Source organism: Manis pentadactyla, chromosome 4, assembly GCF_030020395.1.
Source record: "Manis pentadactyla isolate mManPen7 chromosome 4, mManPen7.hap1, whole genome shotgun sequence".
Taxonomy (NCBI): domain Eukaryota; kingdom Metazoa; phylum Chordata; class Mammalia; order Pholidota; family Manidae; genus Manis; species Manis pentadactyla.
The window spans coordinates 139,889,011-139,907,553 of NC_080022.1; the positions used below are offsets into that span (position 1 = coordinate 139,889,011).

Below are 18,543 nucleotides of genomic sequence, written 5' to 3' on the forward strand. Positions count from 1 at the left end.
CAGCCCACCTTGTTCTTCTGGGGTCCTGGCTTTTGTTCTTCAAGCTTGATCCCCTGTGGAAACAAGGAGGATCTATGGAAAAGCAAAGTCACCAAAAAGGGGCCAAACAGGAATCTCTTGGGAACACCTGCCTTGCTGGGGTTGGTAATCAGAGTGGCAGCTGAGGGGTGCTGGACCCTGACACGTCACACACCTTGTCACGCTCAGTCCTCCCAGCAGCCCCAGGCAAGGCAGGAGGCAGGGGTGTGAAGAGCATGGACTGGAGCCAGATCACTGAGCTTCAAATCCCAGCACTGCCACTTACGACCTTATAACCTTGGCAAGTCACAAAACCTCTCGGTGGCTCAGTGTTCCCATCTGTCAAATGGAAACAATAATGGCACCTACTACTGTGGTGAAGGTTAAACGTTGATAATATGTTAAGCTCTTGGAAGAGTGACTGGTATACAGTAAAAGCAATGGGTTATCCTCATCACCAGGCAGGCAGCATTGTCCTGGGCCAAAATATCTCCGCAAGACTCTGGGAAGCAGTAGGCAGGCGAGGGGTGAGAACCCGTGTCTGGGGGTGTCACAGCCGGCATCCTGGCCTTCACGCCACACCAGCTCCATCCTGCCCCGGTGGAAGGGTCTTCATTCTGCCACTGTCTTACTACAGGTGAGGTGACCCTCCACCAAGTTGGGCCTCTTGAAGCCTCCATACCTGCATCTGGGAAATAAGGATTCTAGTGCCCACCTGCCACCTCACAGACGTATTACTTCAGGGATCAGACACCATGACAGGGCTGCATTAAAAGGGTTCACCTACAGGTTTGTGGAAAACTATTTTCTGGAGAACACAGTGCCTCATCCAGTGGTCCTATAGTCAAGTTCCGACTTAACCGGGTGTTTTCTGAGAGGGGAGCACATGGTATTCTCAAGACTGTTTGAATAAACCAGATGAAGGTATGACATGGTGGGACAACCAGGAGAAATGGGTCCCTTCTGGAGAGAAGAGCCCAGAAGCGGCCGCTGCCTGTTCATGACATGGCACTGCAGGTCCCTGACCTTCCCTGGCATCCTGTCTCCTCCTTTGAAGCCCTCAGCATCTTTTCACCAATGAGAAAGAGGCCCAGGGAGAAGGCTGCCCACCTAATGTCACACAGCTAGTGAATAGCAGGGCTGGATTTGAAGCTGGGCCATCTGTCCACCCCGTGCATGTTCCCACCTCACGGCCCTTGCAGCCCAGGGCTCCTGCTCACGGGGTGGATTTGGACTTCAGCTTCTCTGGACTTCTCAGGCCTGAGTCACCCGGCAGCATTGTTCAGAAGGGTGTGGGAGGGCCCCTCCCACCAGACAGGTGCTCCTCTCCTCACAGAGGGAGAAAACCGCCTGGGTGGCCCTGCAGACCCTGTCCAGGTAGGCAAACTGGGCGGACAGGAGTCGGGGTGATGTCAGAAGCTTGTTTTGTTTGCCTTGCATTAGTCATCCCTGCCTGGGAACAGCCCCTGGGCAGGAGAGCGAACCTCTTCTCCTGCCCTCCCCCACGACAGAGCCACCAGCCAAGACCCAGGCCCTCTCCCCTCTGTGTGCCATCCTTCACAATAGGTATTATCATTATCCCCTCTTTCCCCTGCCATGAAGAAACTGAGGATCACAGAGTTCTAGTGATTTGACCAAGCACACTTAGTTTCACTTCTCCACAAATCAGAGTGCCCCGAGCACTTGGTTGCTCTGAAACTCAGTCTCCGCATGAGGACAGATGGTGCCCGCACTCAAGGACAGAATCCGGCCACACCATGCCACCGGTTTCATCCACAGGTTCCCCATATGTGAGTGTCGTGCATACAGAGGAGCTGGAAAATGTGGGCCCTCGGAGGCTGGGCCCAGTGGGCATGTGGTAGGTACCCACACACTGACAAGTCTGATTTCAGGCCCCAGCAGTCTCAATTGAGATGTAATCAGCAAGCTGCCCTTAGGTATCAGCTGCCGTGAAGATACAGAGGGAGCACAAAACCAGACCCCTGCCCAGGGTCTCTATCTAGTTGAGAAGGCAAGCCCAGCAGCCTAAATAAACAACAGAATGATACGAGGCCAGTCAAAAGGGGCTGAGTTATGTGTTCAAACAGTATAGCCCTTTGTGGGGTAGGCAGGGGACCACAGCTAAGAGTGAAGGATGGGTGGGGTGTGGGAACAACCAGAAAGAAGGCAGGGTGAGGACTGGGTGAGCTGCAAGTCCCCTGCCAGCTTCCTAGAGTGCCAGGAATCCATATGCTTGAGGTGAAAATCTCAGCTTTGTTCCAAACAATGCCATCCCTGTTCATGCACCTGGATTGTGAGTTCCCTAAATGCATATAAAATTAGTTTTTAGTCCATACACTGCTGGACAGAGATGAGGATCTTAATAACTTGCTTGTGATAATGACACAAGCACCAAAAATATTTTTCCCTCAAACTGCCCCTCCCCTCCCCATCCTTAGGGAGACCGGGCTTTCCCATGAGGACCTCAGCGCCTCCACCTGCACCTCAGGCAGCAGTGGACACCCCATCTGCCTCTCCTCCTGAAGCTTCCAGAACACTGCCACAGAATCTTCCTTCCTTGAGCCAATAGCACTCACTTAGGGTAAAAAAGCATCATAATACAATGGCCAAGTCTTCTGGCTCAGAAGGTGCTTACTAGCCATGAGTCCTTGAGTGCTTTATGTAACACCTCTGTGCCTCAGTTTCCTCACTTTTCACATATTCTGTGTAACGGGGGTAATTATAATAACAACAATATATCTACTTCCTGCAGGCCTTGTCAAGAAGAAATAGGTAACACCTGCCCATCTCTGAGCCAGGAGAAGTGCTGAAAATATATGTGCTATTATCAACATCTTCATCCCACTCTTTCCACCTGTATCAATTAAGCCTTCTGGACCCCTCTCTACATTCTCTAGGGCAGTGGATCTCACCTGTGAGCCCTGACCCCCTGGGGACAAGTAATTATAAAGGCCCCCAAATCAACACTGAACACTGATTTTTATGCAGGGCGGACCTACCAAGTATTTACATATATTACCTCATTTCATCCCAACAACCATGGAAGTGGGTATTTTTATTTCTGTTTATTTATGGAAGCTGTGCAACTGTGATTTATAATAAGAAATACATATTTTGGTCTTCATCTGTTCCTGGCACAGAACTCCTAAAACCCTTGGAATTTCCGAAGTGGTAAGAGAAATGGGAGCATCTTTTGTTATAGTATTTGGTCTTCTATCTTCGGTACCTGAAACAGTCCATAGACATAAAGGTGAAAGGAGTGGCAGTCATAAATGTATGTTAATGATTTATAGTAATGAGGTGACTTTTGGGCCACCCTGGGCTGGTTACCAGGGGAACCAACCACATTAGAGGGGTGAAACTTTCAGTGTCCTCCCCCCAACAAAACTCCACAGAGGTTGAATCAACTATTGGTGGCCAATGGTTTATCAGTCCTACCTATGTAATGAAGCCTGCATAAAAATCCAAAGGCCTGGGTTTGGAGAGCCTCCAGGTCAGGGCACACATGTAGATGCTGGGAGGGTGGTGTGTTCAGAGGGCACGGAAGATCTGTGCCCTTTCCCCCATACACTGCCCTCTGGGTCTTTCCCATCTGGATGTTCCTGAGTTGTATCCTTCTATAATAAACTGGTAATCTAGTAAGTAAACTGCTTTCCTGAGTTCTGTGAGGTAGGTGCTCTAGCAAATAAATTGAACCTGGTGGTGCGAACCTCCAATTTAAACTGGTTGGTCAGAAGCCCAGGTGACAACTGACTGTCAGTTGGCATGTGAAGGCAGGCAGTCTCGGGGGCAGAGCCCTTATTCTCCAGGGATATAGTGTCAGAATTGAGCTGAATCATAGGATAGCTGGTTCGTGTCACATAACTGTCTTGTGGGGAAACAAACAACCACACATTTGGCGTTGTGTCAGAGTGAGGTGAGAACAGGGCTGTGAGTAGACAAAAAACAGGAGCTTTGAAAAGCAAAGGAACTTGAACTATAAGTGTTGATGCAGGATTTGAACTCAGGTCTGTCTGTCACCAGTCGGTCTGCCTCCCAGACACAGAATGACTCCCCTGAGAAGGGGCTTTCCTTTCAAACCATTTCAGGAAAAATGGACCCTTCCAAACCTTCCCCACACCTGGTCTGCTCACCTGGCCAGAGGTCCTGTTTTTTATCTTCTCCCTGTTCCTCAGGCAGGAGTCTGTCTTCCCAGAATCCTCTGTGCCGCTCGACCTGTTACTGGCCCGAGGCTGCCCAGGCCAGTGAGGTCTGAGTCCTCTCTCTGCCCCCCGCTAAGGCTCCCGAATTCTGCCCATGGGTTCTACCTGGTGGTGCACCCCCCAAGACCATCTTGGCAACCCCACCCGGGGCTCGGCTTCCCCACTTTGGGGATGCTCACCTGCATTTTCTCCAGCATCTCGAAGAACTCTGCCGACTGAAAGACACAAAGAGGACAGGGAGAGAAAGAGGGATCAGCCAGAGGTCTGCTCACCAACTGTCTGGAAGTCCAGCCCAGGGCTTCCCCAGGGACAACATTCATCTGGATCAAGCAAGAAGATAATTTGATTTTGCCTTTGCAGGGCTGGAGGGCCAGAACACCCCATACAACAAAAGAAAAAAATAAAACACTTCCAGGCTGGCAAATGGCCCTGGGAAAAGCAGCCACCTGGTCTCTGTGGCTGTGGGGCCTGTGGGGCCCCTGGGAAAAGCCAGTTCCCCAAAATGCCTCTTGGCCCCAGAATTTGACTTGCAGTAGCATTCCCGTTTGGGATGTTTTCAACCCAACAGGGGAGCCAAGATGTCCAACACAAGTACTTTTCCAACATCCCCCTTCTGTCTCCTCATACAAAATCTCACTTAGAAATTAAACATATAAGACCATAAAAGCAGAGCTGCTCTGGCCAGGGCAGCTCCTGTCCCCTGTCTCCAAGACACCTCTTTGCCACCCTACAGCACATGCACAAAGCCTGAAAGCCATTGAACTACAGCCCCCAAGGACCTGGAGAGATTATTTCTAAAATCTCAAACTTCATAAATCTAAACCTTTAACCTACTTTGGCTCCACCTTTGTAAATTCCAGGTAAAGGCAAAAAGAAGAAAAAGAGGTCAAATTGAGGTGAGTCTGAAAGCGCTACCCTAAGAAAACACACGCAGAGGTTCCTCAGAAGTTTCCCCCACTTCCCATTTCACAAAAACAGCTACACGTTCTTGATGTAAGATCACTGCCCACATCTGGGCACTGGCAAGCCATGAGTTAATGAGTACCTGGAACAAACAGGCCCCAGAGGAACAAGAGAGAAAGAAGGCAATGATAAGGTAGAAAGGTATGTCCTGGTCTCTTCCTCACGCAGAGGAAAAGCACCCAGTCTCCCTTCCTCGCAGGCACCAACGGGCCAGACCTGCCTGGAGCCCCTGCTGCTCCCAGAACTCCCAGGACAACGGCCCTGGGAAGGATCCCTGTGGTGTCAGCTGGGGAGACCCAGCCCTGCTGCAGGCTCCAAGTGACCTCTCCCAGACTGAAACTGGCCTGTCAGAGGCAGAGTCTCTGATCTGCCAGCAGTTTAGGTTCCAGGGTCTGGAAATCCCACATGTGAATGTGCAGGATTGAGAACAAACAGTGCACCCCCTTCAAGCAAACACCACACACAGTTTCCAGACCTATCCTTCCTACTTGCTTGGTGCATTCTTACCAACTCCAAACTCCAGGTGACCAAGATTACTAGACATGAAGAACATAGAAATCAATAAAGCTAGAAAGATGAGCAGAAAGAGAACAAAGGGGAAGAAACCATCAACATTTTCAATATCCGGACCTCTGACCCAGCAATTCCTCTTCTAGGAATCTATACTATAAACACACTTACAATGAATACAAAGCTAGAGATAATAAAATGTTTATTGCAGTACTTTGTAACAGTAAAAAAATGGAAACATTCCTATGTATAGGAAATTGGTTAGAGTAAGCTACATTCATAGAATAAAATACAAATACTATGAACTGTGTGTCAATAAATTACATAACTTAACTTCCAGCAATATACAAACTACCAAAACTGACTCAGGAAGAAACAGAAAATCTAAAAAGACCTATAATAAATAAAGAGATTGAATTAATAATCAAAAAACTATCCACAAAGAAAAGGCCAGGTCCAAATAACTTCAGTTGTGAATTCTACCACTTAAAGAAAAATTAATATTAATTCCTCCCAAACTCTTCCAAAAAGAGGGAAGGGAACACTCCCCAATTTACTCGATGAAGTGAGTATTACCCAGACACCCAAACCAAAGACATGACAAAAGAAGAAAACTAAAGACCAATACAGCTTGTGAATATAGATAGAAAAATTCTCAAGATGCTAGCAAACTGAATCCAGCAACATATAAAGAAGAATTATACATCATAACTAGGTGGGATTTATCCCAGTAATTCAAGGTTGGTTTACTATCCAAATATCAATTAATGTAAAACACCACACAAATAAAATTAAAAACAAAAAACCACGCTGTCATCTCACAGACATAGATAAAGCATGAAGCATTTGAATGCAAAAAAAACCCTTCTTGTTCAGAAAAAAAAACAAAACACTCAACAAACTAGGAATAGAAGGGAAGTTCCTCAACATGATAAAGGGTATCTACAAAAATCCACAACTAATATCATACTTATTAATGAAAGACCAAATACTTTGCCCATAAGATAAGGAACAAGACAAGGCTATCCACTCATAACTTCTATTTAACATTGTTCTGGATGTCCTAACCAGAGCAATTAGACAATAAAACTATATAAAAGGCATCCAAATTGGAAAGGAAGAATTGAAACTATCTCTATTCACAGATGACATGACTGTGTATATAGAAAATCCTAAGGAATTCTCTAAAAAGCAATCAGAACTAATATAATCAATGACTTGAGCAAGCCTGAAGATATAAGACCAATATCCAAAAATCAATTGTATTCATATACACTATCAGCAAACAATCCAAAAATAAAATTAAGAAAACAATTTCAATTACATTAACACCAAAGAGAATAAAATACTTAGGTGTAAGTTTAACAAAAGAAGTGCAAATTTCATAATCTGAAAACTAGAAAACACTAAATGAAAGAAATTAAAGAATTCTAAATAAATGGAAATAAATCCCATGATCATGATTGAAAGAGTCTATATAATTAAGATAACTAACTCTCCAAATCAGTCTTCCAACTCAATGCAATCTCTATCAAAATTCTAACTGGATCTTTTACAGAAATTGAAAAGCTAATCCTAAAGTTAATATGGAAACCCAAGGACCAAGAATAGCCAAAACACTCTTGAAAAAGAACAAATTTGAAAGATTCACACTTTCCAATTTCAAAACTTAATAAAAGCAATCAAGATAAAATGCAAATACTATGTTTTTGTATTTTACAAAACAAAATCCTGATACAAGGTATTTGTGTGGTACTGACAAGGACAGACATTTAGATCAATAAAACAGAATTTAAAGTCCAAAAATAAAACCATGTATCTATGGCAACTGAATTTCAACAAGGGTGCCAAGACTATTCAATGGGGTCTTCTCAACAAATTGTACTGAAAAACTGGATAGCTATGTGCAAAAGGATGAGGATGGACCTTTAGCTCACACCATACACAAAAATTAACTGAAGCTACATCAACAACCTAAACATAAGAGCTATTTAGCAATAGATTCTTAGATACAACATCCAAAGCATAAGCAACAAAAGAAAAAATAAATTAGACTTCACCAAATTTGCACTTCAATGGACACTATCAAGAAAGTGAAGACACCCCCACAGAATAGAAGGAAATATCTGCAAATCATAATCTGATAAGGGACTTGTATCTAGACTATATAAAGTATTCTTACAACTCAATAATAAAAAGATAAATACTCAATTTTAAAATGAACACAGAAAATCTGAAGAGACATTTCTCCAAAGAAAATATATAAATGGACAATAAGCACATACAAAGATGCTCAATAACATCAGCCATTGGGAAATGTAAATCAAAACCACAATGAGAGACCACTTTACACCGACTGCTATGGCTATAGCCAAAAAGACAAAAATAAATAAATAACAAGTGTTAGAATGTGGAGAAAACAGAACACTCACATACACTGCTAGTGGGAATGGGAAATGGTACAGCCACTGTGGAAAACAGTTGGGCAGATCCTTAAAAAGTAAAACATAGAGTTACCATTTGACCCAGTGATTCCATTCCTAGGTATATACCCCAAGAGAAATGAAAACACACGTCCACACAAAAACTAGTACACCAATGTTCACAGCAGTGATATTCGTAATGCCCAAAACATCCATCAACTCATGCAGAAACTAATTATGGCCTATCTGTACAACAGAACAGTATTCAGCCATAAAAAAGGAATGAAGTACTGATTCAAGCTACACCACGGAAGAACCTCGAGAACATTATGCTAAGTGAAAGAAGACAGATACGAAAGGCCACATGTTATTTGATTCCATCTATGTTAACTGTCCAGAATAGGCAAATCTAGAGAGACAGAAAATAGGTATGTGGTTGCTTAGGGCTAAGGGAAATGGGAGATTTGGAGTGTGATAGCTGAAGGGTACAGGGTTTATTTTTGATGTGATGAAAACGTTCTGAAATTGATTGTAGTGATGATTACACAATGGTTACACAACTCTGTGCAGATACTAAAAACCACTGAATTGTACACTTTAAATCGTGACTTTACAGTACATGAATTATTTCTCAATAAAGCTGTTCCCAAAAAAAATTAACTATAACTCTATATTGCTTACATCAGACAATCTCCAAGATAATATAGTAAGTGTGGGGGCAAGGGAGCAAATCAGAAAACAACACATAGAATATGATTCCATTTTCATAAAAACAAAACCTAAAGGTACCTATATGAATATATACAAATGCAAAGAGAGTAATATGGATGTATATATGTCAGTGTCACAAAGCAATTACAGTTGACCCTCAAACAATGCAGGGATTAGGATGTGTGGTCGAAAATCGATGTTTAACTCTGGTCTCCTCAAAACCTTAATTACTCTCAGCCTGTCATTTACTGGAAGCCTTACCAACAACATAAACTGTTGATTAACAAATATTTTGTATGCTGTATGTTACACGCTGTATTCTTACAATAAAGCAAATGAGAGCAAAGAAAAGACGTTTTCAAACTGTCACAATTCTCCAAAAATGTTTCCAACATAGTTATGGGAAAAGAATCTGTGTATAAGTGGCCCCATACAGTTCAAACCCATGTGGTTCAAGGGTCAACAGCATATCAAGAAGGGGGAATGAGGGCAGTGAAGGGGTTTTGCTTTATACACAGCCAGCTTCACAGGCATGTAAACCTACCTTACTTGCATAATTAAATTTCAAGTCAGTTAAGTTTTGTAAGGGAAACAGAAAAATGTGCAAAAGACACAAACACAAATTTGGTGTAAGAGAAAGACAAAATGACCAAGAAATACACAGAACATGCCCAACCTCCCTAGTTATTAAAGAAATTAATATAACAGTAAGGTAACACCTTTCATCTATCAGATTGGCCAAGATTAAAAAGAAAACCCAGTATTGGCAAGGATATGGAGTTAAGGATACAGCAACTATAGATAAGTGTGTACCTGGTACACCCTTTCTGAAGAACAATTTGGGGCTATGTGTCCAAAGCCTTAAAGATGTTCACATTTTGGTCCAGTAAACGCACGCTAGGACATCTACACTAAGGCAGTGTCTGGGCAACTACACAAGGATACATATACAAGGATATTTGTTACAACACTGTTTATAGGCAAAAAAGTGCAACCCGCCAAAGTATTCACCCATGAGGGAGCCAGTAAATAAGGTGTGGGAGTATGTCCACACATGAAAATACTATGAGAGATCTGTGTTAATTATGCTAGCATGAAAATTCACCATGCGTTGCTAAGTGAGAAAAACAGGATTTAGAACAAGATGATCCCATTTTTTTTCAATTAAATATAGAAAACCTGTTTTTGTGTGTATATACATATATGCATATGTATATATCTCATATTATATATGGGCCTGCATGGGAATACATATGTCACCCATCCAGGAAAAAAAAAAATCTTGAAGGATACATGCCAAACTGAGCTACAAGTTAAGGATAATTTTTTTTTCCTTTACACTTTTCAATTTTTTTTAGGTTTTCTACAACAATTACAAATTATTTTGCGGTAATTTGTTACCCATAAATAGAGTTTTTAAGACTTCAACCTATAAACGGAGGCTCTGGCATTCCTTTCTTTGCTTCCTCCAACCCTTCCCCCACTACTAACAGGGTGTGTCCAGGGACACAAGCCACAGCCTTCAGCGCCCACAGAAAGCCTGTGGATTTAGGCCAATTTATTTCCAGGTCTAAACTTGGTTCCAGGCACCACAGACTGAGAGGCTCGCCTGCATTGTCCCCCATATCCAGCTTACCCTCTGCTGCCCCTGCAAATTGGCAATCCAAAAATACTCAGGTATGTTCTTACACAATGCCTTTGTATTGGTTAATCAGTGAACTCCAACTGATTAAGCACCTGCAAGGCACGGACTGGACAATGAAGTAATACATACAAAGACCCAATTTCCATGGTACTTGATCTTAATTATGAGACAAAACTATCCAGGGTCATGTTACAGATAACCAGCGGCATGGTGCTTCAGAGGAGGCACAAAACACTTCCAAGTGGAAGATCAACTGTATTAGTTCTCAATTGCTGTGTAACAGATTACCCCAAAACTTAGTGACTCAAAAGAATTTCTGTGCTGAGGAATTCACAAGTGGCTGAGTCATGCAGCTCCAGATCAGGGTTTCTCAGGATATCGCCAGGGGCTGCATCATCTGAAGGCTTGACTGGGGCTGGGGGATCTGCTTCCAAGATGGTGCACTCACAGGTCTATTGGCAGAAGGCCTCCATTCCCCATCACATGGACCTCTCCAAAGGCTGCTTCAGTGTCCTTAAAACATGGCAGCTGACTCCCCTCAGAGCAAGTGACCCGAGAAAGGAAGCACAGAGAAAGCTATAGTACCTTTTAGGACCTAGTCTTAGAAATCATACACCATCATTTCCCCTTTATCCTATTCATTAGAAGCAAGTGTCTGTGAGCAGCCCACACTCAAGAGGAAGGGAATTAGGTTCCACCTCTTGAGGAGAGAAGTTTCAAAGAATCTGTGAATATATTTTAAGACCACCACATGAAGGAAGGCTTCTTGTAAGAGGTGGAATCCCAGCCAGACCTGAAAGGATAAACAGAAACCACTTGACAGAGAGGGATGCCAAAGGCATCAAAGGTAGTGGTAACTGTGCAGACAAGGGCAGACAGGCGTTAAGAGATGTGTACTCAGTGAGTGGTGAGTGGATCAGACTGGGGGATCTGAGTCAACATCCTGGAGATCAGACTGGAAAGGAGGGCTGGGATCTAGGCCCAAATGCAGGAATTCTGACTTAATCTGGCAGACCGTGGAGAGTGACTGAGGTCTGGGTAGAGTAGAAAGATACAGGAAGAGCAGAGCCCAGTGGTCCAAGCCAGGTCTGGGGGGTGGCCAGTGGAATCGACCCCTGCCTCTCAGGGCCCATGTGAGAGTGCCCTGAGAACTTGGACACGGGGCACCCACCACGGCCTGGTCCACGGTGAGCCCTCAGCAGATAGCAACGGCCAGAAGGAACTATTAGAAGCTCGCTCTGGGAACAAGCCTTGTCCCATGTGGAGATGGTCTAGTAGCTTTAGGATAGTGAGCTTTTTCGGATGTAGAACACTTGTTAGCTTTTCTGGACTTTATTGGTCTTCCCAGAGGCGGTGCGTTTACTTTTAAGAATGGGTCTGTGTTTCCTGAATAAAAATGCTCCATGGCTGGCACAGGCAGTGAGAAGAAGGCGCTGCAATCCAGCCTCAGCGCTGAGTACTGCCCCAGTACACGATTCCTGCAGGGACAGCGTCCAGGAGCAGAAAGCAGCCACTGGCAGTGTGGCCTCAGCTGGGCTGGCCCCACTTCTCAGTGACTCGTTCAACTTTCCAGTGGGACAGTCCAAGCCTTGGCAAAGAGCAGGCCTCCGTTTCCACCCAGAAGCAGGGTGACTTAGGGCAGCCTGGAACAGCAGCTCCAGCCACTCAGGCCTGCCCTCGTTCACACCCCCAGGATTGCTCCACACAGCCAGGGGCACAGAGCAGGCAGGTGCCCGGGAAGTGCTCACTGGCTCTCTGGCATTGTCCTGAAGCCCTTTAGGGCAGAATGTAGTCCTGCCCGGGGCATCCTTAGGAAGGGGATCTTCCTCCATCAGGAAGCCATGCACTTTTCACAGAGAAATGTAACTGGGCCTCCTCATCAACAGCGTCCACTCAGCTATCTCATTTATTATTAGCAACAGCCATTGCCACCCAAATCAGAGCGGTGGCCAGTGTGTTCCCTTGGGCTCTAATAGCCAGTCAAGTAGGCCATGAAATAGTCGCTTAGAGCCAGCGCTCAGCTAAGGAAATCACAGGCTGGGCCCCAGGGATCAGTTCAGGTTTGGTCCCTGTCCTCCCAACCTCCCAATATAGAAACCGCCTGGCCTTCCTGGAGAAGGACAAAGCCAGCCCCGCAGTGGGTGGGCAGAATGCCGGGGGAGGCCCAAGGCAGCAGGAGCTGCAATGAGCTGAAGCGGCAAGGCCGGTCTTGAGAAACCTTCCCCATGCCCGTGCCTGTTCACTCCATGGTGGCCCCCGGCCCACAGGAAGGAGCCTGGCGTGTATGAGGAGAGGAGGGCTGCCACCACCCTGTCACCGCCCTGGGGCCTGGCCTGCCCCCTGGTCCACAGCAGTTATACACATGGATGTGGCCTTTCCCTGCAGACAAGGAGCCACCTGTTCTTTCCTCCTTGTTGCATCCCAGCTCAGGAGGCCCCCACCAGGACACACCTCCTCCTCTCTGACCCTACTTGGATAAGTGACACCACTGTACACCTGTGACATCCACCTGCTGCCCACCAAGTGCCTGCTAGGTGACCTGCCCTGGCTCTGGGCTCCTCTCCCCTCCTCTTGGAGGAGGGGTGTGTTTAGTGAGCAGCCTTCCTACAGCCCCTGCACAGGAGGCAGCACACACTCACAGTTCACAGCACAGGATGACTGTCTCAGCACCGGCACCTTGGAGCCAGGCTCTGGTCGGGTGCCGTGAGCAGGTCTGCAGAGCCTGGCACAGCGCCCAGCACAGAACATGCTCATGCACAGTGGTGACTGCCTCCTTACGCTACCACCTGAATTCAACCAGGGAGCAAAGGTGTGTCAACAGCCACAAGAAACATTAAAACCAGACAAGGGTGGAGTACAAGGTATTACCCACCACACATGGGTCCCAGGAAAAGAGGATGGAGACATGGGCTGGGAAGTGCTGAGGGACTAGGAAAACAAGGGTCAAACCAAGTTTCTCGTCCCCTCACAAAAGAAAAGGCTTTCTGGAGGGTTTTGTAAAGAGATTTTTTGGAATGTTGGTGGAACAGGGAACCCAGAGCACACACCCCATTGGGAGCCAGATCGGTTGCGTCCCACAGCTCCCTACACACAGCACATGCCACACTGCCCTGGCTCTGCTTCTGGCTAAGAAGTCCCCATTTGCAGCACGGGCAGGATGAGGGCCAGCTGGCTGCCAGCCAGGCCGCCGAGGCCTGCAGAAAACGCTGGGACTATTCCCTGCAAGAAGGCAAAGGATGGTTCACCAGAACAGAGGGTTCTTGAGGGCAGGACTTTATGTTTATTTTGTTCTCTTCTGTATCCCTGGGCCTAGAACTGTCTGGCACATAGTAGATGCTCAAGAAATGTGTGCTGAATGGATGACTGATTATTCTGCAAAGATGAGAATGAGGCAGGAAGTGGAGCCTGAGTCCTAGGCCTGGGAGTCAGGGCTCCACAGGCCACTGTCCCTTCTAGTACAGCTGTCTGTTCTCTGGCCACAGACTATGCCTCCCACCTGGACAGCCAACCCTATCCCCACGGGTGCCTCCAATGATAAGCTACATCCAGATGCAAGTCCTGTTCCAACCACGCCTCCCCTCCCCTCTCCCCCATCTCACCTCCATGTTCCTCTTTCCCTTCTCTGACCTCCCCTCCCACCAACTCACACTGAGCACAGCTCCTCTGCTGCTGGAGTCCTTCAGAGACACTACTGTGTCAACTTGGGCCAGGCGCCTACAAGGCTCTCTGTTATCTATGGCAATGCTGATGCAACATAACTGCCTGTAGGGCATAGGTTTCTGGCCCCAACCCTAGAGTTTCTGATTCTTGGCCAGAGAATTTCCATTTCTAACAAGTTCCCATATGATACTGATCCTCCTGGTCCAGGGACCACACTTTAAGAACCACTGACCTATGGACTTGACTGTGTTTAATGCAGGCAGTATGTGAAAGGGACCAACCTAGCCAGAGCAGAGATGGGGCGGCATGAGAGAGAAAGAGAGGATGGCTGGGTTTTTTTATAAGACATCTTAAAAATGAAACAGACTTATATTTAAATCTCTAACACAGGATCTGAAAATGCAAATGACTACGAGCACCAGATAAGAAACATAAAAGTATGAAGTGATAACAAAAAAAGAGATTGATTCAGTCATCAAAATCTCCCAACAAAGAAAAGTCCAGGATCATATGGCTTAGTGGTAAATTCTACCAAACACTTAAAGAGAATTAGTACTAATTCTTCATAAACTCTTCCAGAAAATAGAAGAGGAGGGAACACTTCCTAACTCATTCTTTGAGGCCAGCATTACCAAAATCATACAAAGAAGCAACAAGGAAACTACAGACTGATATCCCTGATTGACAGATATAAAAATCCTCAACATAATACTTGCAAACTGAATTCAACAGCATATTATACACCATGACTGGGTGGGATTTTTCCTAGGAATGCAAGATTGGTTCAACATAAGTAAATCAATCAATGTAATATGTCACAGAATAAAGGGGAAAAAAACCACATGACCATCTCAACTGATGCAGCAAAAGTACCCGACAACATCCAGTACCCTCTCATGGTAAGAACACTCAGAAAATTAGGAATAGAAAAGAACTTCCTCAACATGATAAATGACTTTTTTTTTTTAACTCACTTCATGCTCAATGATACTGAAAACATACTGAAGGCTCTTCCCAAAACCAGGAACAAAACAAGGATGCCCACTCTCACCACTACTATTCAGTGTGCTGAAAAGTTCTAGCCAGAGCAACTCGGCAAGAGAAAGAAAGAAAAGGCATCCAAATTGGAAAGGAAGAAATAAAACTATCTCTATTTGTAGATGACATGATCTAATATAGAAAACCCCAAAGAATCCACACACACAAACACACACAAAAGAAAAATTACTAGAGCTAAAAAAGGAAGTCAGCAAAATTGCAGTACAAGACCAATACACAAAAATCAGTTGTTTCTATACACCGCAATGAAAAACCTGAAAAGGAAATTAAGGGAACAATTCCACTTGCAAGCATAAAAAAAAAACTAGAATAATTTAACCAAGAACATAAAACACTTGTTCACTGAAAACTACAAAACAATGATAAGAGAAATTAAAGGAACCCTAAATAAATGATATGACATCTTCTGTTCACAGGTTAGAAGACTTAATATTGTTAAGGTAGCAATACTATCCAACACAATCTACAAATGCAATGCAAATCCTATCCAAATACCAGCTGGATTCTTTGTAGAAATAGAAAATCTGATCCTAAATGGAAATGGATATGGAAATTCAAGGGACCTAGAATAGCCAAAATATTCTTGAAAAACAACTCACCTTCCCAATTTCAAAACTTACTACAAAGCTACAGTGATCAAAACAGCGTGGTACTGGCATAAGGATAGACATAAGGACCAATGGAATCTAATTTAGAGTCCAGAAATAAATGCCTACATTTATGGCCAACTGACTTTTGACAAGGGTGTCAAGACCAATCGATGGGGAAATAATCTTTTCAACAAATGGTGCTGGAAAATCTGGATACCCATAGGCAGAAAAATGAAGTTGGACTCCTACACCTCACACCATATATAAAAATTAACTGAAAATGAAGTAACAACCTAAACCTAAGAGCTAAAATTACAAAACTCTTAGAAGAAACATAGGAGTAAATCTTCATGATAGTAGACTTGGTAATGGATTCTTAGGAGAGCATCATTTAAAAAAAAGAAAAGATAAAGAAAATAGATGAATTGGGCTTCATCAAAATTTAAAACTTTCATGCCTCAATGGACATTATCCAAGAAATTCAAAAGACAACCAAGAGACAGGAGGAAATATTTGCAAATACTTATCTGATAAGAGCCTACTATCCAGAATATATAAAGAACTCCTAACTTAACAAAAAGACAAGACATACCAACAGCATTCTTCAATAAACTAGAGGAAATCATTCTAAAATTCATATGGAACCACAAAAGACTCCAAACAGCCAAAGCAATCCTGAGAAGGAAGAGTAAAGCTGGGAGAATTACACTCCCCAACTTCAAGCTCTACTACAAAGCCACAGTACTCAAGACAATTTGGTACTGGCACAAGAACAGACCCATAGACCAATGGGACAAGCTAGAGAGCCCTGATATAAACCCAAACATATATAGTCAATTAATATACAACAAAGGAGCCATGGACATACAATGGGGAAATGACAGCCTTTTCAACTGATGTTGGCAAAACTGGACAGCTACATGCAAGAGAATGAAACTGGATTATTGTTTAACCCTATACACAAAAGTAAACTCAAAATGGATCAAAGACCTGAATGTAAGTTATGAAACCGTAAAACTCTTAGAAGACAACATAGGCAAAAATCTCCTGAATATAAGCATGAGCAACTTCTTCCTGAATGCAACTCCCTGAGCAAGGGAAATAAAAGCAAAAATGAACACATGGGACTACATCAAACTAAAAAGCTTTGCAGGACACCATCAACAGAACAAAAAGGCATCCTACAGTATAGGAGAATATATATGTAAATGACATATCCGACAAGGGGTTACATCCAAAATATATGAAGAACTCACACGCCTCAACACCCAAAAAGCAAATAACACAATTAAAAAATGGGCACAGGATATGAAAAGACAATTCTCCAAAGAAGAAATTCACATGGCCAGAAGACACATGAGAAGATGCTCCAGTTCACTAATCATCAGGGAAATGCAAATTAAAACCACAATGAAATATCACCTCACACCAGTAAGGATGGCCAGCATTGAAAAGACTAAGAACAACAAATGCTGGCAAGGATGTGGAGAAAGGGAACCCTCCTACACTGCTGGTGGGAATGTAAGCTAGTTCAACCATTACAGAAAGCAATATGGAGGTTCCTCAATAAACGAAAAATAGAAATACCATTTGACCCGGGAATCCCACTCCTTGGAATTTACCCAAAGAATACAACTTCTCACATTCAAAAAGACATATGCACCCCTATGTTTATCACAGCATTTACAATAGCCAAGATATGGAAGCAACCTAAGTGTCCATCAGTAGATGAATGGATAAAGAAGAGGCGGTACATATACACAATGGAATACTATTCAGCCATAAGAAAGAAACAAATTCTACCATTTGCAACAACATGGATGGAGCTGGAGGATATTATGCTCAGTGAAATAAGCCAGGCCCAGAAAGACAAGTGCCAAATGGTTTCCCTCATTTGTGGAGTTTAACAATCAAGCAAAAGTGAAGGAACAAAATAGCAGCAGACTCACAGACTCCAAGAAAGGACTAGTAGTTACCAAAGGGGAGGGGTGTGGGAGGGCATGTGGGGAGGGGGGGAGAAGGGGATGGAGGGGTATTATGTTTAGTACACATGGTGTGGGGGTCACGGGGAAGACAGTGCAGCACAGAGAAGGAAAACAGTGAATCTGTGGCATCTTACTACCCTGATGGACAGTGACTGCATTGGGGTATGGGTGGGGACTTGATAATATGGGTAAATGTAGTAACCACATTGTTTTTTCATGTGAAACCTTCATAAGAGTGTATATCAATAATACCTTAATAAAAAATAAAATAAAAGACAACCCAATTTAAAAATGGGAAACAGATTTGAATAGACATTTCTCCAAGAAGATAAACAAATGGACAATAAGCACATGAAAGATGCTCAACATCATTAGTCCCTGGGAAATGCAAATCAAAACCACAATGAGATACCACCTCACACCATCTGCCTGGCGATATTCTAAAAATGGAAAATAACAAGTGCTGATGAACATGTGGAAAAACTGGAACCCTCATACACTGCTGGCAGGAATGTAAAATGGTGCAGCCACTGTGGGAAACTTGGCAGTTCCTTTAAAAGTTAAACATAGTGTTATCATATGACCCAGCAATTCTGGGTAAATAACCAAAAGGACTGAAAACAGGTATTCAAGTACTTGTACACCAATGTTGTTCACTTGTACAGTAAATAGTACTGTTCACACTTGCCAAAATGTGGAAACAACCCAAATGCCCATCAGCAGAGGGATGGACAAATTACGGTGTACCATACAATGAAATATCATTCCCTCATAAAA

The 18,543-nt window shown here is 44.0% G+C and overlaps 1 protein-coding gene across 9 annotated transcripts in view; it reads right to left on the reverse strand.

Annotated features, from left to right (window-relative positions):
* RAP1GAP2 (RAP1 GTPase activating protein 2) overlaps positions 1–18,543 on the reverse strand; it is a 210,913-nt gene that overhangs the window by 54,458 nt on the left and 137,912 nt on the right. For all 9 annotated transcript variants that reach the window (XM_057501042.1, XM_036906110.2, XM_036906109.2 and 6 more), the window contains 2 exons: positions 4,400–4,435; positions 9–53 (listed from right to left, as the gene is read on the reverse strand). In XM_057501042.1, coding sequence (XP_057357025.1) covers positions 9–53; positions 4,400–4,435 — 81 coding nt within the window. The remainder of the gene's footprint in view (positions 1–8; positions 54–4,399; positions 4,436–18,543) is intronic.